This window comes from Alligator mississippiensis, chromosome 13 (assembly GCF_030867095.1).
Source record: "Alligator mississippiensis isolate rAllMis1 chromosome 13, rAllMis1, whole genome shotgun sequence".
In the NCBI taxonomy this organism is placed as follows: Eukaryota; Metazoa; Chordata; order Crocodylia; family Alligatoridae; genus Alligator; species Alligator mississippiensis.
In genome coordinates, this window is record NC_081836.1 from 5,107,456 (window position 1) to 5,133,600 (window position 26,145).

The following is a 26,145-nucleotide window of genomic DNA, read 5'->3' on the forward strand; positions in this document are numbered from 1 at the left end:
GCAGCACAGCAGGTCAAGTAAGGGGGGTGGGGAAAGCACCACACACAGCACAGAGGACAGCACACACATTTTCCACCCAGTCTGAGAGAGCATATGGTTGTATTAGCAAGTCCGGGGTGGGCGGTGTTTTGGAAAGGGAAAATACAGATTCATTTTGTTCCTCTTATTAAGGTCAAATTATAAGCCTTGGAGGGAAAGGGGATTTCTGGAAGGGAAATGTGAAGGACAGAAAAGAAAAGGATGGGTGCTTTGCTGTCTATTAGGTCACTGAAAAAAACTTTGCCTTGGATTGTAAGACTTGGCCCTGGCTCCCCTACGTTTTATCCAAGGATCTCAACACACTTTGCAAAAGGCAATGAAGCTTCAAACCTGCCAGGGAACTGCTCAGTGTTATTCTCTCCATCATACATACGATGCAGTCTGGAGAGTGTCTTGCTTAAACCCTTACAGCCACGCATTGTCAGAGGATGAATCTGGGTATCCTCATCCCTGTCTCCCTATGACAGGTGGGTGAGACTCACCTTGGTGAATCTATGTGCACTGTGCATGTAGATCCAGCATTTAAAAAACCTGACAATGATACAAAACAAATTCACCCCTTTAATTCCCAAGTGACAAGCTGTTCTTCACACAGACAAATTCCTGGTCCCCAAGATACTTTAATAATGCTGCCACAATCACTTGGTTTCCCTAAGTTTCACAACATGAAGCAGCATTTTCCTACCACGATCATGGCAGTAACCTCCAAGGACAAGCACTTGGACCTCAGCTAGTGCCAATCAGGACAACTCCATGATTTCTGTGGCTCTTGGCTGATCTACAGCAGCCGAGAACCCGACTCTCTGTCAGGTGAGGAGACAGTCACAGCAGCTCCGACGGCTTTGTCCCAGTGACACTCCACTTCCACGCTCCAGTTTCTATAACATCTTCTAAGCTGCAGTCAGTGTCCATCCTGCTCCACCTTCTGCAGTCCAGTGTAGAGACAGCACCTGGCCCAAGTGTTTCTGTCACTGTTAACACTAGGGTCAGTCTATTCCTGTCTGCCTGTCTTGCCAATGTGCGCACAAAGAACAGACGGAAAAAGAAAATGAGGGGGTGGCACAGCAATGCCACCGTGGTCCCATAACCCTGAGCTAGCCCTAAGGCAGAAGAAGCTAATGCCAGAGTGCAACAACTCACGTCCGAATCCCACTGGACGTGCAGGGGAGTAAGTAAACCAGGTCTGAAGTGCTGAAGGAACATGTGGGCTTTCATGGGGGGTTTTCTCAGGTACATTAGAGCAGTTTGGCTGTATTGCAGCAATGGCACCAGCTGGGCTTTTCCATCCCAGCCTCTGAGCACTGGCTGATGGTGCTTCCTACCCTGAAGTGTAAGGAGATGTGGCGTAAGGAAGCTGGGAAGAAGCAACTGCAAAATGAAGAGCAGACCAGCCCTGCTGGACATGCTGGTGTTCCAGCCCAGCTGCTGGGAGTCTCCTGGTGTTGTGGGAGCCTGAGAGATGCTGTGATCCTGCCAGAACATCCTCCCACTCCAACACTCCCAAAAAGATCTCCAAATAGTTTCCACTGAAAACCAGTATTGCCCAGGGTTATTCAATGGTTGTAATGGCTCTTTAACCCAACAGTGCCAGACCTACGGAAATTATTAGCTGTGCCAGAAACCAGATGCTCATGTTTTCTAGTAACTGCATTTAGTGCTCAGCCCAGGGGTGCACTGAAGAACCAGGTAGGCCAGGGCTGTCTTGCACCAAAGCACTAGGCAGGTTGTGTCCTCTGGTCATGAAGCAGTGACCAAGGAAAGAGCAAGGGATTGTTCAGTGTTGATTTCTCAGATTCAGTCCAGACTTTGGTCTGCTGCCTGCTTCTTGATGTCATTATTGTTCGAATAGTCTGGGTTGTGGCAGGAGATTTCTCCCAGGACATGACTAGAAGAACCAGAGCAGGACAGGGAGCTGGCCGAATAAGGTTTGTTGCTTGGGCTTTGGTCTCTGCTGGCATCTGACGAGACTGGCGATTCGGAAGCCTTGGGGTGTGTAAGGGGAGAGTTTCTGCCACTCGGGCACAGTCCATCACTAGCTATGGGCTCCCAGGACCAGTGGTCAGACTTGATGGCACCGTCTTCTGCCACCCTGCTGTTCTCTCCCCGAGTCTCATTGTCTGCTGGCTCCTGTCTTTTCTTGCCCTGGCTGGAGAAGAGGCTGGTGCTCCCCATCTCCTCCAGGCGACACTCCTTGGTTTTAATGCCCACAGCCTTCAGGATAGTGTCCATTTGCTTCATGTAGTCCAGGTGTCCGCTGACCTGCAAAGAACAACCACAGCCTGTTAGTATGAAAAACCCAAGTGGAGCACAGCTGAGCCCCGCGCACGGAGAGCAGAGGCAGCAGGGAGGACCTGCCTTAGCCTTAGAAAGCAGGGAGAACTCGATCTGAAAAAAGCAGTTCCCTACGAATCACCCCAAGGGATCGCTGTCCTGGTCACGCACAGCTTTTCATTTGCTGCACTCTCCCTGCACTGCCCCAGGCCCACATCACCACTGCTCCCACACCTCTAAGGTTTAAGTGCTGGCTGGGATTAGAGAGGACATGCACTGAAATGACTGAGGTGCAGAGATGGGAGTCAGGAGGGCTGGGTTGCTGTCTGACCTGGGGTAAGACATCCCTTCTCCGTGCCTCAGTTTCCTCAGCCGTACAATGCAGACAGCTGTTTCTATGAGACAGACTGTTGCAGGACTCGATTCCTGTTTATGAGGGGCTTGTAGCTGGAAGTTGTTCCCTGGCACCAGTGAGATGCTGCTTTAAGAGTGAACTGAGCCTGCAGACGCAGAATACATCTGGCAGGGCTATCTAATTTGCGATGCTACCTGTTAACGAGCTATGCTCTTCTGACTGGCATATCAGACCCCTCCCTCAAATAAATATGAGAGAGGAAAATAACCAGACTATTTAAACAGCTCTTTCCAATCATTTTTAAGAAGGGCAAGGGAACACTAAGGACTCCAGCCCTCAGGTCAGATGGAACCAGCTGCCTTTTCAGGCCAAGCTGCAGCAGCTGCTGAATGAGACTTTTCAAGCAGCTACGCTCCTCCAAATATCCTTTCCTATACTACTTGCAGCTGCATGTAAGGATGCACCTGTGAACACAAAACATGTACAACGGACCCACCAGCAGGCTTCTCTTGGCAGGAGAGTGCCATTAAACTGAGTCAAAGCTAATTCTGCGGCCCATGCTTCAGCGAGCGCAGAGGATGTTAGCAAAGATTAAAGTGCATGATTTTGTACCCTAAAGCTATCTGGCGTCTGCACTGTCCAAGAGCTCACAGCACACAGTGATCTCAGCTGGGGATCCCTGAAGCATGAGGGCTGGCATGCATACGGTGAACAGTGGTTTGAGATCCGCTGAGAGGTTTGTCTTGCTAGTATTGTGAGGCAGGGAGTCTCCTGGCTAACTGTGTGCCAAGGGGAGTACGTCGGGGACACCCAGCTGTCACAGCCTTGTGTTTCTCCACGCTGGACTCAGGTAACTGCTGCCACCACCACATTTCTCACCCAGAGATCTCATGCTGCCCCCCTTGCTCTGTTCCCTCGTGCTGTCTGAGACGTCTGGTGCCTGCTGCAGTAGGAGGCAGGCGCTCTTCAAAGGCCATTGCAGCAAAACTCCCTCACCGCAGCTCAGCTCCAGACTTGCTTATTAGCAATGAGTGTGTTGCCTACAGTTAAAAGCCAGTGGAAGATCTTAATCACTGTTCAGCTAGAGATCCCCCCCATGCTCTGGTAAGCACAAAAAAGTCTTGCTGCAGATCCCAGTCTAGACTCCCCTCTCCAAAGCTGCTAGGTCCTGTATCCTCCAGCTTGGTCTCTGCTTCCCAGACCCCCTCCTTCCCTGCTTTTTTGAGTGTCCCTTCCTAGGCTCATTCAGCAACACTGTGAACAACTGCTAGCTGTAAAACTCATTTTCCTCTTCTAACGGTCCTTGCCGAACTGCTGGCTTTTGACTGAACAAATCATGATGGCTCCTAGCAACCAGAAGGGCCTTGACAGAGCTCTCAGACAGTAAATCACATTCACGTCCAACCATGTACATGCAAACCATGAACTCACCACATTACCTAACATCCTCCACTCCCTGCAAGGGGGAACTCCTTCTAGAATAGCTTGAAGTTCCTCCAAAGGGGATGAAGTTTGGGCTAAAGATCTGGCGAGATGACTAATCCCCAAGGCACAAAAGCAGTTCAGAGTTCCTTCGTGCAAAGGCCAAATTCAAGCCCACTGGCCATTTGCATAAAGCAGCTTTTGAGTGGTAACATTTGGATGCACTTAGAACTTGGAGCAAAGTGAAGGATTTAATCAGCACATTAGTAATGCAATATTCAGCTTTAATCAGCCCAGATGGCTCAACAGCCTTTTTATATTTTGAACAGATCAGTACTTTAATTAAAATACCCATCAAAGGCCTAATGGCCTGATGATTCTGATGTTTACATTGCTCTCAAGAGAAGCATGAATCCTTCCTTAGTCAGTATGGAGCTCTTAGGAGACAGCAGGGGGGGGAACTTGGTAGAGAGCTGGGTTAAGTGGATGGGAACGGGTCAGTAATGGACCTAATGACAAAAAAAAGCGTGCATGAAGTTTGCTGTTCTGCTCTAGCTCCTTCCGGAGAAGTTCTCTCTTTTGTAATAGCTGTGATTCCCCCAACCCAAGATGTGCACCAGCAAGCCATAAAACAAGTCCCGAAACCGCTCTGCCTGCAGAGCTGACTCCGTCGGGCACGTGAACTCTTCCTGCTGCCCACCTAGGCCATGGCTCCAGCCACACTGCGGGGAGGTTCCCAGAGCCACCCTGCAGAGGAACGGGCTGAAACCTGGAAGGTGATTCGATATTTTCACGTTCATATTCTGCATGGGAATAAAACCAAATATTTCCTCCCCATCGCACGTGGTGTGGGATTTCCGGATAAAAGTTATTTTGTTTTTCAAACTGCGGTTTGCTCAGAAATTGGGTTTTCGACCTGTTGTCTGTACATGAGGTCCGCAGGAGTTGTCAAGCCATACTGTGTCATGCGTTACTGCCACCAGTGTGTCATAACATGGCATCACGCTAGAAATGCCCTTTATATTATTTTATTTTTGGATCATTTCACGGAGCTGCTACTCGGTAGAGACTATAGCAGCTCATTCTCGTTTCAAGAGCAAAAGCGTCTAGTGCGTGTGTTGTAAGAGATCAGCCCAACACTTTAACCAAGAAAAGAAGATAAACACTCTGTTTAATAATTAGAGGAGCACCTGCTCTCAATAGTCTTGGGTTAGCCGGGAATCATTTTTCTTGGCTCTGGCAAACAGTTGCTTCTTCACTGAGTACACAAGATGTTTTATCTGCACTAACCAGGAGCTGCTTTTGATTTTTAAAAAAAGAATCAAGTATTACTAGAATATTTCGACAATTCTGACATGGCTTATTATATGACAGGTCACATTTTTCATTGCTGTTATCATGAGGCAATGCAAAACTATGAAAAAGTAAAAGCCCGTAGCAGACTTAGACAAAAACTTCATCTTGAAATAATTTTGACAGGCTTTTCTCAAAACAAAATCTATATGAATTTGGGGGTTTACCAGTTCAGAAATTTTTGCAGGCTAGTTCATCAAAATGAATACAACTGCATGAAAAAGAAAATGTTTAGGTAAAATGCCTTTTTCTAGAAAGTAACTGTTTCAGTTAAAACACAGATGGATTCAGCAGCGACCCAGAGGCAAAGACTAGGGGCTGAGACACCTGGTGACAAGGAAGCCATTCGTATAATTCCAGGCATACAGTCTTAAAAGCTTTATGAAAAATCAAACAAATAAACTGGGGATAAACCTCCCCCCCAAACCAAATCAACCGACCACAAACTCTCCAATGCTATGCCGAGAACTCACCTGCTCATCTCCTGGTGCAACTCGGACAGAGGTCTAAGGGGTGTCCTGCAGGGACACCAATCCAGACTGGAGTATGGTTAACACTAGTATGAATGAACCGCCCTATCTCCACAACCCCACGTGACATAAGTGATTATTACCATCCTCATTTTACTAGTTGAGCACCGAGGCACAGAAAGACCCAAACGAGAAATTCTAAAAGCACGCTAAGGAAATATTACAGATTAATGTAATATTAATGTGGGCTGTTCTGCTTACAGTCTTTTTAAGGAGCCTCTCATTGTGTTATCCAGCTACTAGTTAGAAAGAAGCTCCTTTCAAAAGCGGCCTTAAAAGGGCCAGATTTTCGTATGTCCTCAACACCCAAAAGTTCTCAGTGAGTGTGATGGAGAAAGTCTCTTTTCCCAACACTACATCTATAGGAGCCTCCACTCCTCCAAAACTTCCTGCCCAGGCGTATGCATCGACGGTCCGGGTGGCCTTCATGCATGCACCATGATCCAGGAGGATCAGCAGTTGCCACGATCGATCGGAGATGTTAGGCACTGAGCTCTTTTGAAATTTGCCTTCTTCAGTTAGTTGCCTAAATGGGAGTTGAGTTCTTCCTCCCATCCAGCTCTCCTAAGTACCGTCAAAAATACTCCTTCATTCTTGCCCAAGGCAACTCCCTTCCCCTACTCCAAAGGGAAAAAAAAGAGAGAGAGAACTTTGCGGACACATTAGAATGAATCAGGAGAGGGATTTCAATTCAGTTCAAACTCATTATGAAGATACACTTGAATTTAGAAAGCCATATGGCAGCATATCCTGAACATCAAACGTAGACGATGGCAGGACTGTCTGTGCAGATCACACTCAGTATGTCCTGGCACCTTTCTAAAGGCCTTCTGAAACCGTTCCAGAATACGGCTGGTGCAGCACTGAAGCCACAGTCGAAGGCTAACACTCCAGATTTAATCAAAAACCTTAAATCACTGATGGAGATGCCCTCAAAATGTTCTGAGTCCTCTCCATCACATCTTCATCCACCCACGAGTCCAAGAACAAATGAATGCAAGTGTTCTGCACTTTGCTAGGACAAGCAAGTCTGACAGACTTTGATTGAGAGCCCAAAGACCAAAGAGATAATCAGGAGGAAACATGAGGCATTTCCAGTCTGTATCTTATTTCCTTCCTTCTTGGTAGCCTTAATGGTATCAAAGCTCAAACTGCAGCATAGGAGAACGGATGAGAAATGAACCTGTCAAGTAAAGTCCAATAAAAGAAAATATACCAACTGATGTGTCTCCAAAATATATTAGATACAAAACCATTTTTCCAGTGTATCTTTTCACATCTGCAAGTTATTGCATGTTGCTTTGCTTCTGAACTAATGAAGTAGATTCGTTCCTGGGGTAACTCCACTGAAGCTACAATAATGTTTAAGTCGGGGATGAATTTGTGCCAGTATATTTTTGTGGCACTAACATCAATAATAAAAGGGAAGCAGGCAGAGGGAAATGGATTCTACCCCTCGCACATTCATTGATGGGCAAATCCGAGTGCCATTACGGAAAGATGGGGATTGATTTTATTTGGGCAACGTCCAACTTCTGCCAGTGTCATCGAGGGATTAAACAGCCCTGTTAAACCTGCGGGTGAACCTCTGAATGAAAAACCTTCCCGTCCTTATTTCCAGGTCCAACTGCTGCCTCTGCATTTCCTGGCCGAGACTCTTATGGAACCAAAAATGTGAACGTGCTGATTAAAGATCAGATTGGGGGTCCTGACTCATGCAGCTCCCACCGGCTTCGGTAAGAACAGAGCAAAAGGAGTGAATAATCATTAAGCACCAGACTGCGACATGAATAATCCTCCCAGAGCATCCCGGCATGCAGTGGGAACAAACCTTCTCTGCCACCTGCTAGGAGGATACAGAACGCACAACCCACTGTAGCCATTGCCAGCTCAGCCTACGCCTACTGCTTTTCAGGGGTTGGTGCAAAACTTGCTCTGTGTTTGGCCCATTTGTATAGTAAACCATAAAGCTTTGTGACTTTAGCAACAAGGGGCTGATTCAAAAGCCCAATGACTCCGGATAAGGCCCCCGGAGAAAAAGATCGTCTTCAAGGCTACGTGCCTCTGTGAAGTCTGATTCAAAACTGGAGAAGGCTGTCAAGGGTTTTGCAAAGCTGACAAATCTCAGACCGTGCAGAGCTCACTAGGAGGCAGGACTCTTTTCCTGAACCACCAGGCGATGCTGTGAAGTTGAGCGCAGAGCTGCCGGTCAAACTGCCAGCAAAAAAGCAGTGGGGACTGCTTGAAAGAAACAATGATTTGGGGCGAATCTCTCTGCCATCATAGCAGTAAAACGCAGCTGGTTCCAGGTCCTGATGACCTGTTCTTTTTGCAATTCGATCAATCAAGCTAAATTCTTGAAGGTTTCTCCTCGTCTTTGGCACAACGAGAATTTTTAAACTGGCTGAAACATCCACACTCGCAAGGAGGCCTTTTCTGGCTGTTTTAAGGAACTGGAACGAGCCAAAATGAAAACACCCACTTAATTGTTTGTCACAGGAGAGCACAGAAGCACTGCAGGAGAAACGATGCCGTAAACATGGGCTTTGCTGTATTTTTCTTGTGGCGAGAAAAGAAAACTAATGGACCAGATTCACCAGCCTGCTTGGGCGACTCTGGCCTGTTAAAGCAGGTTTTCCAGTTACTCTGCACCGTGGAGTGGCACAAAGCAGCTGGCTCTCCCAGTGACTCAGCCCCACTATCCCAGAACAAGCAGCAGAAAGATCTCCGCAGGACTGTATCTGTAGAGCAAAGTTTGGGTAGCTACCCACCTCCCGTCTGCACCACAGGACAATTTAAAAGGAGCAATTTTGACACGCTTTTCCAATCAATTCCTCCAAGCGTGTCCAAAATGTCCTTGAAAAGACCCAGCCGTGCCTATTAAATTCAGATTGAGCTCTTTGTGTTCAGTGCAATAAATGCTTCTGGTTACGGTCATAAAAACACAAGTTTAATTTGCAGGACCTTTTAAAACAAGCCCAAATGCTGTCCCAAGGTCTGAAATCAAACACGCTGCGGGGGTTTCTGCGTAAAGACAAGATGGGCCGTATGTCCTGGATGCTGCTGCCTGGATGAACGGCAGCCGTTCCAGGTGGAGGCAGATAGAGGATACCGATCCGTGCGTCTGAAAAGTGATGATAACAGAATCAGTCTGCAGTTATACAGCTGCCTGTATTAGTTGCAGACTGTGGCTGTTCTTACAGCTCCACTCAACTGACTTTGCATGGAGTTTTTTTTGGGAAGAAACAGATAAAGCACTGATGTGTGCACAAGACAGGATCCTTGAGCAGAGATCAGCCTGTCACATCAGAGAAAGATATAGGTACAGCTTTCCTTAAAGGTTTTGAGCTATAGGAATGCAAAGCATGTCTTTCGATTGCCTGCAGGCTCAGGTAGACGCTTGAGAGGGCGTACGATGGAGGTAGGGAACTGAGCCAAGAGGAAGGAGACCTTGCTTTCATTCGTGAGTGCAAAAGGGCCATACAGGATTTCTTCCAGCTGAGGGTCTAGTTCAGGAAGGGGTGAATATCCACGAGAAGAGGAGAAGGAAGCTGTTTTTCTTTTAGCCCAATACCGCCTGGTGAAGGAGGAGTATCTGATGCTGTAGGGCTCTGCTCATCTCAGATTTTCTTACAATCAAGCAAAAGCTGCTCAGGCACTAGCTGAAGTGTAAACGGTCTGGCTCCTGATCAGCTGACTTCAACAGGAGCTGCGCCAAGGACACTGGTAGGTGCAGGTTCAAGCTCTAACAGAAACCCAGCACATGGGACTGGCACAGGTGTTTTCTTTGCTGATCAGTGTAATTTGAAAGCACTCAGATGGAAGGTCCCTTAGCCTCCCAGCTACGTGCACACAGAGAGAAGAAAGGGCAGAGCAGCTGGGCTGTGATCAGTTCCTCCTGCTCTGGTTGATGAGGGATCTGTTGGATCTGGCAAGGATTGCAGCGCCGCAGCAGAAGTGCACAGCTCTGGCAATGACACTGCAGGCACTCTCTGCAGCTTGCAGGACACCAGGTCACTTGTATGACTGAAAATGTCACCTCTTTGATTTTCTTCCTGCTTGTAACACCCAGGGAGCAACTTTATCATGCAGGAAAAAAATACCCCAGGAGCTAAAATTACAGGCCAGGGCTGCCTTGCTTTGGCAGGCGGCAAGTCACTGTCTTGGAGGAGCTGCAATTATGTGCTTGGCTTTGTTTCTTTCCAACAAACACCGTCTATGACAATTAAGAACAATGACTTTGTGTGGGGATGGGAGGAGTTAATTAAGTTAATTACAGTTTTTGGAGCTCGGAGAATCTGCGCATCTTATTATTAGAAAGCTCCTTTCATTTCACAGGTGCCCCAAATACTGTGCGTACAAAGACAATGCTAATGCAAGCATCTCAAGAGTTTGGACACCGAGATAAACCCCTTTACTCATTGCTGGCCCATTTATTTAGGTTATGCTTCGTTATAAACGTGTCAGTGACATTTTTTGTTCATGAAAACAGCTGAATTAGCAGCTCTGGAGTCTGAGAACAGTGTGAGGTCCGCTGCCAGGTTTCTGTGGATAGCAACAAATGACAAGAGAAAGCACAAAGGTATTCCCCAACATCTCTCTTCTAAATTCCTCCAGCCCGTCATCATCAGTGCCGTGTCAGGACACGCGCAATTCTGCTCTTCCGAGAGGCAGTGCATGGCTGGCTGTAGGCTTTCTAAGTGATGCCAGCCTGTCTGTCACTAAAAAGAATTAGTCTCCGTTAAATTGGCAAGACCACTCTGGCCATGAAGTTGTTTCTGCCTGCTGCCTGAGATCGGCCGCTTGAGGGTGTAAAGTACCCCGGGCAAAACAGGAACACAACCACCTTTTTGGACTCAAGGCGCCCTGTGTTAGCCTCAAGGAACCCCTTGGAAAATGCCAGATCTTAGTTTTCACTTGCTTTTTCACTTAAAAAAAAAATATAGTGCAAGTCTGCTGTTGCAAAGAACTCAGAAATAGCAAAGCAGGTCAGAATGGTTTTAATACAATGGATTCCTACTTGAAATCTCTGGGTTCATCTTCTGAACTATGTTAGCACACCTAACAATACTAAAATGACATGGCTTGCATGTTCTTCTGGTTGAGAATCACTGGAAGAGAGGCAACTTAGTCTTTTCCAGGACATGGTCAGGCCCTGGGCTCTGAACCTTCACATCTAAAAGACCCAGGACAGGAATAGGAAGAGCAATACAAGGATGCGCTCGAGAAGAATTAGTGGAGCTGCAGTAATGAAAAAAATCGAAGTTCGGGGAGTCGGGACCGAAGTGCAGCGGCAAAGCATTATGTTAAATACTGAGGAGTTTCTATCAGTGACTTCATTGTTGTGGTTGACTTCACTAAGAGTTAAAATCCTTTCTTTTAGCATTAAAGCAAATACTGATCACATGAATGACAAGTTCTTAGGACACAGGGAAACGTATGGGAAATGCAGAAAGGCAACCTGTTTGAGACACCAGGAGCTGGAGCGAGTTTTAAATGGACCAAAATGTGACAACTGCAATCACCCCTTTAGTGGTAATAGAGATACACTCTTCAATTTCCACAGTTCAGAAGTTTAAGAAGAATTTATAAAAACTCTCGTGTGTGTGTGTGTGTGTGGGCATTATGGGGTTAATGTTTTAAAAACATATATAATTGCAAAGCTAATAGCAGTATTTCTGGCTAATATTTCTATTCCTGCTACAAAAGCTGACAGAATAAAGATTAAGGGACTGCATTCATCCATAGCATGCTTTCAGGTAAAGCCAACTGAGCTACATTTCTGACTGAAGCCCTCACACAGATATAAATTCCTAGGAGTGAAATAAATCATTCAGTCTGTATCCCCTCTCCTTCCCCATTTAAAAACAGACTGAATTTAGGTAAAAAAAACAAAAAAAACCCCCTCTTTTAATCACAGTGCAATCATCTTTCAATCAAGCCTTACCATGGAGGTGCTAATTGAAGGGCATTATATCTAGACCCACCTCAGGTGCAATTCAAAGCATTATGCCATAAAGACTGCTAGAAAGGACATAGCACGGTCCAGGCACCAGAAGCTCTTAACTCTGCAGTGTGTGGCTGGGCTGAGCAACAGGCTGGATGCCCCTTGGCAAATATCATGTACATTTGCATGTTTAGGTCTGCAGTGTGAAAGGGAGGCGCTCACTGCCCTGCAAAAGAAAGATTAGACCTTTAAAAAAAAAAAGTCGGGGGGGGGTCCCCTTAGTGTTTCAACAGTAGAATTACCTATCCCACCTACCCACTAATTCTGTCCTGCAAGGAGGCAAGCCTGACTTCCTTCCTTTTGTCCCAGGTTTCTAATTTGTGCAAGCCTTGATTTAACAGATTCAACTAGACTAAGCAAGAAGTGAATCTAGCCCAGGGATAACTGGCTTTAATCCTTGTTATCTGCCAGTGCTATTTCCCAAGACGTATAATAGTGGATATCGGAGGGAACATGCGGCTTTATAAAGCATTTGGTGTCTGCAGCGGAACTGTCCGAGAAAGTAATTGGGTATAATTCCTGGCTGAATACTTGTGCTCATGAGACTGGAAAAGGCTCTGTTATACACGCTTTTCTGCAATGCTTGATAACCCCTAACTTGCAAGAACAGGTTTTGCTCTGAAATGAGAGAGAGAAACATCTTTTCTGTTATCTGGAGTTGTCTTGCAGCAGGATTACTGGCAAAAGGCTGGAAAAGGAAGAGACCTATATAAACCTTCGCGTGTATTTGTGGAGTGCTTGAAATTTAAGGGGAGAATAGAGAGGAAAGAGAATACAGGTATAAAAAAAAATACGAGGGATAAAGAGAAAAATGGAAAGATCAGGAAGCATACAACATGGACATTTATGCTAAGAGAGTTTGGGACAGACTTCTGAAGAGGGAAGGGATTTTCACATGTGCCCTTACTGCTGTTGGTTTGGGCAGTCCATGCACCAGACCAGTCGGCTATGGAAACGGCTGCCCCCACCAAAATGCCAAATGTATGCAGAGTTGTTGGCTCTCAGTCCGTAGCTGATGCCAGGTGCTGAAGCAGGATCATTTCTTTAGCCATAAAAGGGGTATCTGAGCACTCCAAGTCCCTCCAGTTACAGCCAGGTCGCACCAAATGCCATTGAGCTCTAAGACTGCTGTAATCAAACCCTTGACTCCGAATGCTAATCCAAATCTGGATTATTTAAATGAGGCAGTGCAAAGTGTGCTTTAAAAGACTTGGCAAATGACCATGCACAAAATCTGAACAGGCTTTTCTGCAGTTGTGAGGGAAAGGAGGACCCTGAGCGTGAACTCCAGAAAAGATCTTTGCTAGCTCTACTGAGACAAGACCATGCAGAGCTACTGAACAGATCAAATGGGTCCGCTCGCTGTGAATCAAAATGCTGAGGGGGTGGTGTAAAAAGTGCTAAACTGCCCTAATTACACCCACCTGAAGTGGGTTAGGTCAGAGGAAGCCTCCTGTTCACCTGCCATGGGAGGCACCTTTTGAGCCCTTTCCTGACCCAGCAACAAACAGGACCTGGCAGTGTTTCAAGGCTCTCCAAGCTGCACAAGCTCAGCTGGTGTAAAACACCTGGCGAAGCTGAGGCCCCATGCTGAAGAGAGTACTTGGGGGCCCTCATATTGTGATCCCAAACAATCCTCCTCTGCCCCATCCTCTCTAAGGAAGCTCTGCCTCTAGTGCAGGAGTCGCGGGATGGTTTGTTGCCTGACACCACACTTAGTTTTCATTAAATCAAACAGTCACTTGCATACGAAGACCCTGGGAAGGAAAAAGGAACTGGCTACTTCAGGCCTGTGGGCTTGATGGTGCCCTCCTCTGTCCCTTCAGCTGCAGCTGGACCATGAGGACCTGCTTCCCAGCTCACAGGCACTGACTGACACACCATGTCCTGCATCCCAGATGCTCTTCTAGAGGAGCTTCATCAGTTCTGCTGACACACTGGCCTGTACTTAACTCCTTTGCAAGGGTTCTGGATTGCATTGCCTCTTGGCTCTCAGTGTGGCAGAGGAAATTATACAAGAGATGCGATTGCAGACAGTGATAAGAGGGAATCATATGGTGGCTGCCGGTGTGATGATAGCTCTCAGAGCAAGTGAATGGAGCGGCAGAAGGCACCTCTCCTCCTCACAGAGCCCAGCGCGAACACCTACTTCCGAACCAGCCGGCACTCAGAAACCAAACCACCCACTCGAAGTTATCAAGTACTCCACGGGGAAGCTCTTATTTCAGCAGCTTGTTCTTGACACCAGAATTATAATAGCAGAAGCAGCAAATACGTGACCTTGAGTTAAAGGGGGGTAGTAGCTCATCTGGGCTTCAAGTTGCTAAATCTGCAGCTATGATGCTGCTGACTTTGGTTGAAGACAGATCCATGCATTTAGTTAATTTGGTTCATGGTTTAAATGTGTGGACTCCTCGCTGCTGCATGTCAGCATCTGAGTAACCCTTTCTTCCTATTACCTCTGGGTGTCTGGGGGGCTCTGTCTCGTCCTAGAGGACAGATGACTTGGCCTTGATGCTTTCATCCCCTACTAGCTTGACTATGGTAATCCGGTACACTAGAATATAAAGTCGTCAGCAGTTAGGAAATTCCAGCTAGTACAGAAGGCTGCAGCTTATCTGATCAGCAACAAAGGCTACCACCAATGCATCAAATCCATTTTCTGCTCTCTACACTGGCTTTCTGGAGAATTTTAAATTTGGTGCTTATCTTCAAGCTTATTTTGTTACATCCTGAGCCCAACCTGCAGAAAAGAACCCCTAACAGCCCCAGAATGAAGGTTATCAGTGACTTCGCTCCCCTCCACAGTAAGACTGAAGGAGGCAACACTCTCTTGGGGACTGATCTGAGACGACAACTCAAGGAATTAAGGACCTTTGACTTCATCACCATCAGGCCAGAAGCCAGGTGCACTTCGAAAGGAGCCATGTGCCTAATATAAATACGCAAGGCCACAAAAAGTCCTTTATCAAGGACACTTCACTGATCGCACTTCTGGGGAAACGGAGAGAACAAACACACGGCAGCAGATATTAGTCATTCGTGCAGTGCTCTCCTGGAAGGTGCTCAGACCCTGCCACGAGGAGTTCAGAATTAAGGACCAAACAGAGCACACACCAATTACCACAGTATTCCTATAAAGTGGCTCAAATCAGTTCAGATCTGCAAGTCAAAGACCAGCCTGAAGGGACTTAAAAAAAAAAAGAAAGGAAGAAGAATCATCATGCACTACATCTGGTTTAATGTTATGCCTGAAATGTTGCCGTTTTAGTTCTTTCTGTGAATTGCTGCTTTTTGCACTGGTGTATAGCTGTGCTGCTGCAATTATCAGATAATGAGCCTGCGCTGCTCCAGAGCTCATCCTCCCAGCATTTCCCTGAACAGATTACAAGTCTGACTGGCTGATATACTTTCTGCATCTTTTCCCCCTCCAGATATCCAGACATCTCTGGGGTGGAAAGCCGCAGCTGCTAATCAGCACATAGCATTTGTGACTGCAGGTGCAGAATCCACTCAGTCGAGGCTAAAATGGCTATTATTTTTGTTTCCCAGCCCTTCTACCTACCTGTTTTGTCTGCCTTTCAGGGTGTAAGTCCTTAGGATCAGGGATTGCTGTTTAATTGATGTGTGTACACTGCCTGACATAATGGGGTCCCACTCTGGTGTATCGCAATGTAAGTGATAAGCACCATCACACAGTGGCCTCTGGGAAAGGGGTTGAGGGATACTTTGTGCACTTGACATCACCAAGGGAATTTTCTTGAGGCATCAGAACATAATTATGCACGGTGGACCTGAGACAGGAGGCTATAAGGATCAGGCCCTCAATTTCTAGCATTTCTGGTTTTTTGCCTCCTTTCTCTTGCGGATCACTCTGGGGCATCCACGATGACTCAGAGGGAACAGTATCACCTACCATGCCATTAACATCACAACCCATAGCACAAACAATTTCCAATGTCTTCCATCCTGACCTGGTTTGCACCTGCTTAGCTTGGAAACTCTGATGAGCTCACAGCTGGAGAAGGCACGAATGCAGAGGCTAGCCGGCAGCAGTAACTGTTCATGGCATTTGATCTACAATTACGAATGGCAGTAGCACATTAGGGTAACACTGTAAAAATCTCATCAACGTTAGCTGAGATGGTGTTATGGGCAGCAAAGAACTCATCTATGCAATGTGTCACTGGAATCACTTTTTCTGTTTCATTAACATTTTTAATTGCCCTTAACAGCTGAATTTTCTTGTCACGTTGGCTTAAGGAAATAGAGAAGAAATTAAAAACAAAAGCAACGATGGTATTGAAATATTGTAAATGTTTCAGTGGAAGTGAGCAATATCCAGGAAATGAAAAGCTTCATTCTCTCTCTCTTGGAGTTTGCTCTTGAAATCTTTATTCAGAGAAAATGCCCACTAATTTCACTGGCAGCTTTGCCTGAGTAAGGACCGTGCGATTTGCCCAACTGTTTATAAGGTCAACATCCAGATACCTATATTTCATACCACGCACACTTCATACCTATTTACTATGCCTCTGGTCAAGCCTGGTCCTTCTGGATTTACTAGGACAGCCTAAGTTTCTAATGCAGTATTCCCTACCATTTAAGACATGGAGACATAATCTAGGAAGGGTGACAGAGAGGATGCAAACTGCCATGCTTCAGGGATGACACAGGGGTACGTTGCCTCAAATCAATACTCTGGTTGGGTGCTCAGAGAAGAGTCTGGACTGGGGCATGTATCAAGGGTTGTACTCTTTTTTTTCTTCCAAAATTATTAAAATGGCTTATTCTTTAGCAGAGGGAAGGTGGCAGAACAGCAGTCCTGGAGTCTGGTATCTTTCTTATCCACAGAAAATGGGAAGCAGCACTACATATAGATATATCTACCTATCTATCTATATACAGAGATATATATATATATCCCGCAAATTCCAAATCATTCCCCTAACCTCCAACCAATGTGCATCCTCCCAGAGCTGCACGGCTCCAAGAGACACTCATGTTCTCATTCCCATTGATCTCTTGACGCAACAGCTAGGGATACGAACAGTTTTAGTGGTGGTGACTTCTGCAGTTTGCAATCTTGCCCATATAGAGCAGGACTGAAACTACCAATTCACTCACTGAGCAGGTTTAACTGAGTCAGTGAATGAAGGATTTGGGCTCCACACACCCTTCAATCACTCTTGCTTCTTAGCAAACCAACGGAACTGCACATCTCGTGCTGTCGGACTGCCCTTTGACACGCGGCTCAGGTTCTATCTCTAGACAGGAAAAGCCTAACAAAAAATCAATCTGGGCTCTGATGCAAAAACTGAGTCCTGGAGATACTTGGCAATGCATCTTGCTTTAGGAGGAGAAAGCAGATGGTTGTTACCGGACACAAGTTATCTAGAAAAGCTTCTTAACTACAGTGACTCAGGTTAGCTGGACTACAGGATTAGACTGCTGATCATTAACAAGCAAAACACTTCTAAAAGGTGGGCAATTATCAAACGTAAAGCCAGGCAATTACATTCTGCCTCTAAATTCTCCCTGGATTCTCTTTCACTTCTGGTCCTATACTGTTGTGTAGTGTTGCTGGTACTGCTAAACAGTCGCCAACCCTCACCCCAGAGATGGCTGCAATTTGGTGGAAGGTGGAGTGTTTCAGATTCAGGTTCAGAGACTGAACATCCTGCCAGTAGTGATTATGCAGAATAATTATGCCCCAATTTAAACAACTCTTGCACTCAGCAAGCAAAGTACGTCTGCGGAGGCTGGCAAAATGCCAGGAAGTCAGATTTAATTGGTATGCTAGAGAGAGCCAGAAAATTAGTGCCCAATAGCAGCTGGTGTGCCCTAATGTTGTATCCATGTGAGCCAGTGCTACCTACAAAACCGCCAAGCACGCTTTCCAGAGACAATGAAGGCACCAAGTAGATGTCCTATATAACCCATTCTAAGTGGTGATGGTGGTACCTGTTGCTGTGATGAGGTTTGTAAAATGGCTTGTTTTCCCAAAGGTATAAAAGCAATTAAGTGTCCCCTGCATCCTTAAAGGTGCATCATATCTGTGCTAAAGAGAGGACAGGCGCTGGCCTATGAACTCTCTCCAGAGTCTCCATCTCCTGCGGAGCAAAAGCAAACAGCAGATTATTTGTGCTTCCGTTTTCACTTGTATGAAAAATGCTTTCTTGGTTTTTCTTTGTCACACCACTTCATGGCACTGCCAGCACCCCTGCCTGAATCCAGACGGGCCCGGGGCATTTAACCTACCCAGAGTGCTGTTCGCTGGGCTCTCAGCTGACAACAGGATCACAAAGAGAGCAGTGGGCACTGACGGAGACATAGCCATTGTCTGTTTTTACAGCTGGCTGTGACATCTTACCTCCCTTAATGCTCTGCAAACATCACAGAGGTGTGTCCCTCGCAGTCTGGCCAGCAACATGGCCCAGGCTGCTGAGGATTAAAAGGATAGGCTATTCCATTTCTTTCATTTAAAAGTTGCCCAGGAAATGCTGTTACTAACTTTGGTTGTTGTTGTACTAAACAGCTTCTAAGGAAATCTGGCTGTGCGGTATTTTCCTGTTCTGCAACCTGACAAAGAGATGAGAGAACAAGGTGGGTGATGAATGTCACTATAGAAGGGCTTTCATTGTTGGGAGCCTTATCAGGTAGAAAACGAGAGCGACAGTGTAAAAACCAATAGATAGGTGAGCTCAGCTGGGCCCAATCTTTGAGGGTCTGATTTCATAGTTTCATAGTAGCTAGGGTCAGGAGGGACCTGAACAGATCATCTCGCCTGACCCCCTGCCACAGGCAGGAGTGAATGCTGGGTTCACAAGACCCCAGACAGGTGATCATCCAACCTCCTCTTCAATTTGCCCAAGGTAGGGGCGAGGACCACTTCCCTGGGAAGTTGGTTCCAGATTTTGGCCACCCTAACTGTAAAATATTGTCTTCTGATCTCTAACCTAAACCTATTCTCCATCAGCTTATGACCATTGTTCCTCGTCACCCCAGGTGGTGCTGGGGAGAAAAGGGCTCTGCCTATTTGTTGTTGATCTCCCCTGATGAGCTTGTAGGCAGCCACCAGGTCCCCCCTCAGCCTCCTCTTGCTCAGGCTGAACAGGTTCAGGTCCCTCAGTCTCTCCTCGTAGGGCCTGTCCTGCTGCTCTCTCACCAAGCGGGTGGCCTCCTCTGACCCCTCTCCAGGCTGGCCACATCCCTCCTGAAGTGCGGCGCCCAGTACTGGACACAGTACTCCAACTGCGGCCTGACCAAAGTCGCATAGAGGGGGAGGACCATCTCTCTGGACCGGCTTGAGGTGCACCTTTGGATGCGTGACAAGGTATGGCTGGCCATTTGAAGCAACTGAGGTCATCCATTCACAAGTTAGTCCACAGCTGGCCCCACTTTGTGTCTTCAGGCCTCCTTAGTTTCTTCTGCTGCCATCCTCAACAAGAGCTTGGCTCTGAAGCAGTCAGCAGTGGGTAGAAAGGGGAAAAATGACAGGAGGGGGTCGGTTTTCCATGAAAATTAGCCTGGAGTGGTCTGCAGCTGTGTGCGTATTACATACAGAAGCTCCAAATTAAATTTAAACACCTAGTGCACACAGCTCACAAGCCAGGATTTCAGGGGGAAACTGGAAGCTCTGTGTCTGAGGGCATGAAAATAGGGAAGGGTAATAAACTGTCACTTGTGCATATACCTGGAAAGCATGCTCACATCCTCATTGGTACTGTGTGGCCCCATCAGACCCGGAGCCCTCTTGATACAACGCTGAAGTGCCACTGCTCTGAAATTCCTTTAATGACTATTTTTTTTTAACAAAGTCTTTCCTAGCTCTCTGCAACCTCACCAAAACAGGGCTGCTTGTAACGCTCTTTCCATATTCTGCACTGACAAAATCTCTTGGGTAGGAACACAAGGACATTTTTAGCTCTTGACTGAGATGAGTTCTCTTTTCTAGCTATTTTTCCTTTTATCCTGTTAATTTCTGTGAGGCCCTGATTGTTACATCTGGGGTCAGTGGAAAAGACAACCTTTTACCACGGTAAATCCCCGGAGTACTTGATGAATCCACATTTTGTCTCCAGAATTAATTCTTTGCTGCAAGCTTTGGATACAAAATGAAAAACACAGTTTAGCATGGCTTAGAGGAAAAGCTGGAATCATGCAGGTGCCAAATTGAGAGGCCTTTACAATATTGAATTGTTTGGTCTGTTGGCATCATCCAAAGAGCCTGTGCAAGTGAGGACCCAGACCTCTTTCGTATCTATATGTGCATTCACACTTGAGAGGCCAGGACAAGGCAGCCCTTAAGAGGAAGGGTATGGAGGGTGAGATCCAGATTTCCTTATTAACTGTCATCGTCACAAACACGACACCATTTTGGTAGCAGAGACAGGACCAAGTAAAAATGCTTTTATCCATCTCAAGAAGAAAAGGCAAAGCAATGCTGATATCTGGTACAGCATGCTCCACTTCTATTTTAACTTCTCCTGATCAAGGATCTTTCAGGAAAATTACATGAAAATATGCCAGAAAATCCCACTGCTACATCTCATTACAAGGACAAATAAATTCTCCCTTTCAAACAGCAGCAGCAACTCACTTACACACAGTGCTTTCCATTGTCAAAGTGCTCTACAACACTGCTTAAGCTTTATGATATCATACTGATGCAAATCTTATCGTACCTAGCTTTCTGATGGAAGTGACTTGTTCAAGGCTGCAGAGGGAATTTGTTCCAGTGTTGGGATTTGAAATGATTGTTCTAATCAGTGGTCCAGGGGACAGGGCACTGGGCTGCGGCTCAGGAGACCTGGGTTTTCAGCTACTGACCTGCTGGAGACTCACTCCCCTTCTAGTCTCTCTCGCTCTCCCCTTGCATGTTTAGTTGATAAGCTCTTTCAGAGCAGCAGCTCTCTTTCCATGTGCTCATACAGTGCCTGACACAATGGAGCCATTAGCTTGGTAAGGGATTTCTGCAGGCTGCGAGTCAGCACCATCAGCTTCCAGGGAGGAGCCATCTGGGTATCTTATGATGAGGAATATGACTAAGAGCATTCAGGTGTCATTGGCATGCGTGGGAAAGCAGGCACTTTTAAGAACACTAGCTGCAATTTGGTCCTTAAGTTTTAAATAATTAGGTATATGCTATAGGTCCAGTGTGGAAACTTATTTTTTTTTACATGGCTATATACACAGGAGGCTAAACTGTGAGGTCCTGCGATTCCTTTACTGGGGAGAGTATGGAACAATATATGCATAGCCTTTCACCTTCAACAGCAGTAGCATTTCATGTACATACAGCCACTCTCTTTCATGCAGTTCATTTCTAGACCTGCGGACATAACTCTGATCTAGTACCATGCTGGTAAGTTCATCTTGGGGCCCTGCTCCATCAGAATTGCCTAACGAAACGGAAGAAAATGCCCTTTACTTCCAAGCCTGCCTGAAAAGGGTTTGCCTACATTCTGACTCTTAACTTAAAAACATTTCTTCAATATTCAACTGTTAATGTAAAAATGTAATCCACAACATCCCACTTGAACAAACAGCAATCAGTCTAATACATTACAACTCAATTACTTTCTCAGTCTCAGTAGCAGGTGCTGTCAAATAAAGCTATTGAAGGAATCAGTCCCATTGTAAGCGCCGGGAAAGCTTTCATAACTGCATTTGCTGAGTGGGAGGGTGGGTTTTTTTAGTGTTCCTACTGACAGAGTCAGCTAAGGGAGGCCCTAAGAGAAGAAAGAGAAAGGAGATGGCTCTGGCACGACGAACTGGAACAGGAGGGCAGACCATCATAATCCAAAGAAACAGGCTACATGCCTTGGGGTCCGGTTCTTGTTTATACTAAGGCCCCTTAATAGTTCACCCACTTCAAAATCCTTTGACATGGTCACCGCAGTGAGAATCAGGCCCCTGAGATTCCTGCCTCCTCCCCCACCCATTCCTAAACAAGAAAGTAACTGTTCCCAGTTCAAATGTTGGACCCCTGGGAAGAAGGGGTGTTCATCATGGATCAGTGGTGACTTACTTTTAATATTTAAAGCTGCTGATAACAGCAGGCACATTCCCCATTAAGCATGTGTACATGGTCGGTGCTTCACTCTTGATAATCTCCCACCCTGCTTTGTCCAAGGTCCTTCGTCATCGTGATGATCCTGATCCACCTGTCGCACAGATGTGGCACCTGCAGAAGTTGTTGCTGGAGTGATGTGGGAGTCTCCTATTTTCATCAGGTGGGGAGAGGTGCCCCTCCCTGCCCCCCCAAGCAGCTCTTCCAGCCTCACACCAATTTCTAGCATGTATTTTGCTACTTAGTTTCTCAGCAGAGTCCTGAGGTGCTTTGCACTTGGGGTGTAAGAGAAATGGAAACGAGCAAGTGATTGATAGGCTCGTCACTGTGCCTACTCAACCTGACAGAAAGCAGGCAATTAAGGAGTCCATCATCACTCTTTTCTAAAGCAGTGAGAGCTTCATTTAAAAGTACTAACAACTTTTCTGATGTTTAATATACAGGAAGGCAGAGGATCAACTGGAGCCTTTTGCAGTCTCAGAACATACGAAAAAGATCTCTGCAGCTACTTCCATGGGCTAAGTCTCTCCCAGGACAGACAGTCCTTCTGATTTACTGTGTTGCATTCATATATGCTTTATTACCTCCTTATACCCATACACGGCTCTCGAGTCAATTCATTTTAATATACCTACAGCTGAAGCTGAGTACAGAACGCGAGTGTGACGAAGGGTGCTGCAATAGGTTGCAACGAACAACCTGCTCACTGAAATGAGCCACTCGCACCGGTTGTAGGAAACATCTAACAGCACAAAAACAGCACAGTTAGTATAAAGAACTGGACCTGCAGCTCAGTCTTTTCTGCTAGAGTAGACCAAGGACAGGTTTACATTAAATTAAACCTAGAGCTAGAGTAGACCAATGGTACAGCCATGTCAGCTATGGGTGTGAAAAGATCACACCACTCACAGACACACTATGGTAGCAAAACTCCTGATGTGGCTAAAGCTGCATCTACACAAGATACTTGCCATTTTCTTTGAACTGAGCTTATATTGTTTTGGGAAGCGGTATAACTATTTTGGCAGGAAAACTGTCAGCATACAATGAATCTGCACTAAAGGTTTATGCTGACGTAGCTACAGCAGTAGAAGCTCCGTAATGCAGACAATGCCCCGAGTGGCTAGCACTAGATCGCCTGAATTATGCTGGATTAATATTGTAATCTACTAGCCTTCCCCACTTGAGATTTATATCAGAATACGACTGGAGTTCCCAGCGACAATCATTTAAAAGAAACTCTCTAATCCAAAGTGCTAGCCAACTTTGCTCAGGGAATCTAGCAAAGATCCAAATCAGGATATCTTTTTGTAATCCAAATCCCATAGACTAGACCTAGGTAAAGCACTTGAACACTTGCTCGCTGGAGACTCATTTTATATATGCATGCAAACATCCAATCCTACTGACAGTGGTCTGTCTTTGTATCTTATCAAGAAGTGATGGGTTTATTTCAAGTACAAAATGTCATACTAGTACTACACAGTGTTCTACCGAAAACGTCGCCACGTACTTTTGTAATAGCCTATAACTTTCCACCTGCAGCCCAATCAATCTTGGCTTTCACGACATTTGTTGAGCCGCCATTTGCTGAAGGTTTCCCTGATATGCCCCATAATACACACAGTCTTTCTGCTTCCTACAGTTTTGTGCCAAGAAGAACAGATCAGGAGAAGATGCCTACTTTATATTGCTATGGGTTTTTTTCAGGACTACTGTTTCTTTTCAGCACTTTGCAGTAAGGTTAGCCACAGCTGCACTATTTTGGAAGCAGCAGCTCTTTTTGAGCGGACATCTATGCCGCGATTCTTCATGTCATACAGCATGAACACAGATGCGTAACAACAGAGGATTAGTGGTTAGCGGCTTTGACACTGTACTGTCTCTTTAGCTTGAATGTTAGCTGCTTTTTCTGTAAAAAAGGGGACAGGCTGCTGGGAGCCAGTCACAGCAGTGTCTGCAGGATCCCATCTGCCTCCGAAGCTCAGTAAGTACAAATTGACAGAAATAGAGATAAACAAGGAAAAGGAGAGCATCAGGACTGAGCTAACTAGACATGCCACACAGGTACCATCTCTCTCAGCCCTATTCCTTTTACTGCCCCCAGCACCTGTCCATCTGTGCGTGCAGTGATAATGCAAATTGCATGGGATGGGAGAGGCCTGTGAATGCTGCTGCTTTTGAAAATGCTAATCAAGACATTGTGCTCCCTTCCCCTCAAGCACTAGGATATTTAGACATTTCTAAAAGCCTCTGTTACCATAGTCCCCTCTGAGCTGTTCATACTTCGCTCTGCAATGTCTCTGTGTTCTCTGTACATTGCCAGTCCTGCATCGCTTGAGTAGTGGGATTGACACAGCTCAGTCCGTATGAGTTTAATGACATGCTGACAGCTGATTTCACGTGCTGGTGCTTCTTAACATGTAAAAGTGGTCATATGCTTAAATTACCTTCTGGTTCCAAAGCAGTGGCATGAAACTAGTCTATGCCAGCTTGTGGGTGTATTCAGAAGAGATTACAACTGGAGAAGTGACAGGGGAAACAGTCTGAGTTGGTCTTTCTAGCTCAGTGAAGCCACTTCCATTGGAAGGGGAGAAAATGAGTTAAATCATTACAGTAATGGTTGCAAGACTCATGAACATGTGCAAAGCAGCAGCGTTCTGCCTGATCATCTGCAGAGGAGTTTGCCGAGAGGAAAAGGCAGGCTTCTAAATCATTAGTTTGTTCGTGGTATCTGAGCCAGATAGTTTTAAGTTACCATATTATACATCTAACAAGAGCTTAACATTAGCAATGGTTAAACAGCACTGGGGGATCTAGTCTCTGCCTGATCTACAGAGCAGAATTCAGAGATTTGCTGTTTCCTGAAAAAGCAGAACCCAGCAGCCTAGCCACATTTTAGATCCAGCACCAAAATCCAAGCCCAGCAACAAACAGCACTAAGCTCCATAGCTCCAGACTCAAATTCAACTATCCTGATACTTGCTGTTGCACTGAAACCAGGACCTCAACAACCCAGCTAAGTGGACTGAGGTGCAAAGTCAACTGCCTTGCCTAAGGATGTCAAAAGTTGTAAGATGATAAAATTGCACCATCCTCCCAATGTGCAATCATGTTCCAATGCAAGATTTCTCAGTCTTGGAGTTGCTGCAGTGATTGACAGATCTGGGAATAGACTTCAGGCGTTTAAGCTCCCAGTCCTGCGTTCAGTAAGCCAGACTGCTTTTCTAGAGGCAACGCAACTTCCACTGGATCTTGTGGGAGAAAAATGGGCATTCTGCCCAACACAAGACATTTCAGAATTAAAAAAAAAATCCCCAATGGAAACAACACATCTACATGGAATAGCATTCCAATTCTAGCTTTCATCTGGACTCTGACGCAGGGTTTTTCCTGAAGGCATAGGGCTATGAGGCGAGAGCACCTAATCTGGGAAGATTGGAGCCCTCCTCGGGGTTACTCCCTTTTTGGAGGCTCGTCCTTTCTCCAAATGCTGAGCACGAGGCTATAAACATTTGAGTTAAGGAACAGGTAAAATGCTAAGAATACGAAGAGTGTTACTCACTATCGATGAAAGGTCCACATTCACCATTCTCCTGTCATCCAAGTTGACTGGCTGAAGGCCTGCAACGTTGAGCTTCACAGAGGAGGTCCGGTATACAAAGCTCAGCAGCCAGTCCCCCCTAGGAAGACAGTAAAACACAAATGAGACAAATGTTAAGCCTGAAGCAATCCATGAAGGCACCGAGGGCATCTAGAAATGAGGGGGCGGGAATCAGGAAGCGCAGCTAATAATGGTTCAACCACTACTGCACCTTCGACTGACCTGGGATCAAAGCAGGAATAGCATTCTGAGTAAGAGAACTGAGGTACCCGTGTCCTCTTGAGACACCTTACTCTTACGAGTCACCTTTATGACTTCCCTAGGATTCCTCCCAAGAGCCCCACGGCAGGAAAACCACCGCATCTCCAATTTCAGGTGGATGTCTTACCAGGAAAAACAGCATAATCCTGTCTCATGTTCCAGATACTCTCACAGAAAGCCCCCTTTCCTCTCTGAGTCACCCGTCCCACTACCCTTTGTGCATCTTTA

General features: G+C 46.0%; 1 protein-coding gene across 1 annotated transcript in view; it reads right to left on the reverse strand.

Annotated features, from left to right (window-relative positions):
- Window positions 1-587: 587 nt before the first annotated feature.
- The window catches only part of TMCO4 (transmembrane and coiled-coil domains 4), a 70,746-nt gene continuing 45,188 nt past the window's right edge, over window positions 588-26,145 (reverse strand). Inside the window, exons 13-14 of the mRNA XM_006275455.4 lie at window positions 25,618-25,735; window positions 588-2,298 (exon numbers count right to left, since the gene is read on the reverse strand). Of these exons, the coding sequence (XP_006275517.2) occupies window positions 1,834-2,298; window positions 25,618-25,735 (583 nt within the window). The 3' untranslated portion in view covers window positions 588-1,833. The remainder of the gene's footprint in view (window positions 2,299-25,617; window positions 25,736-26,145) is intronic.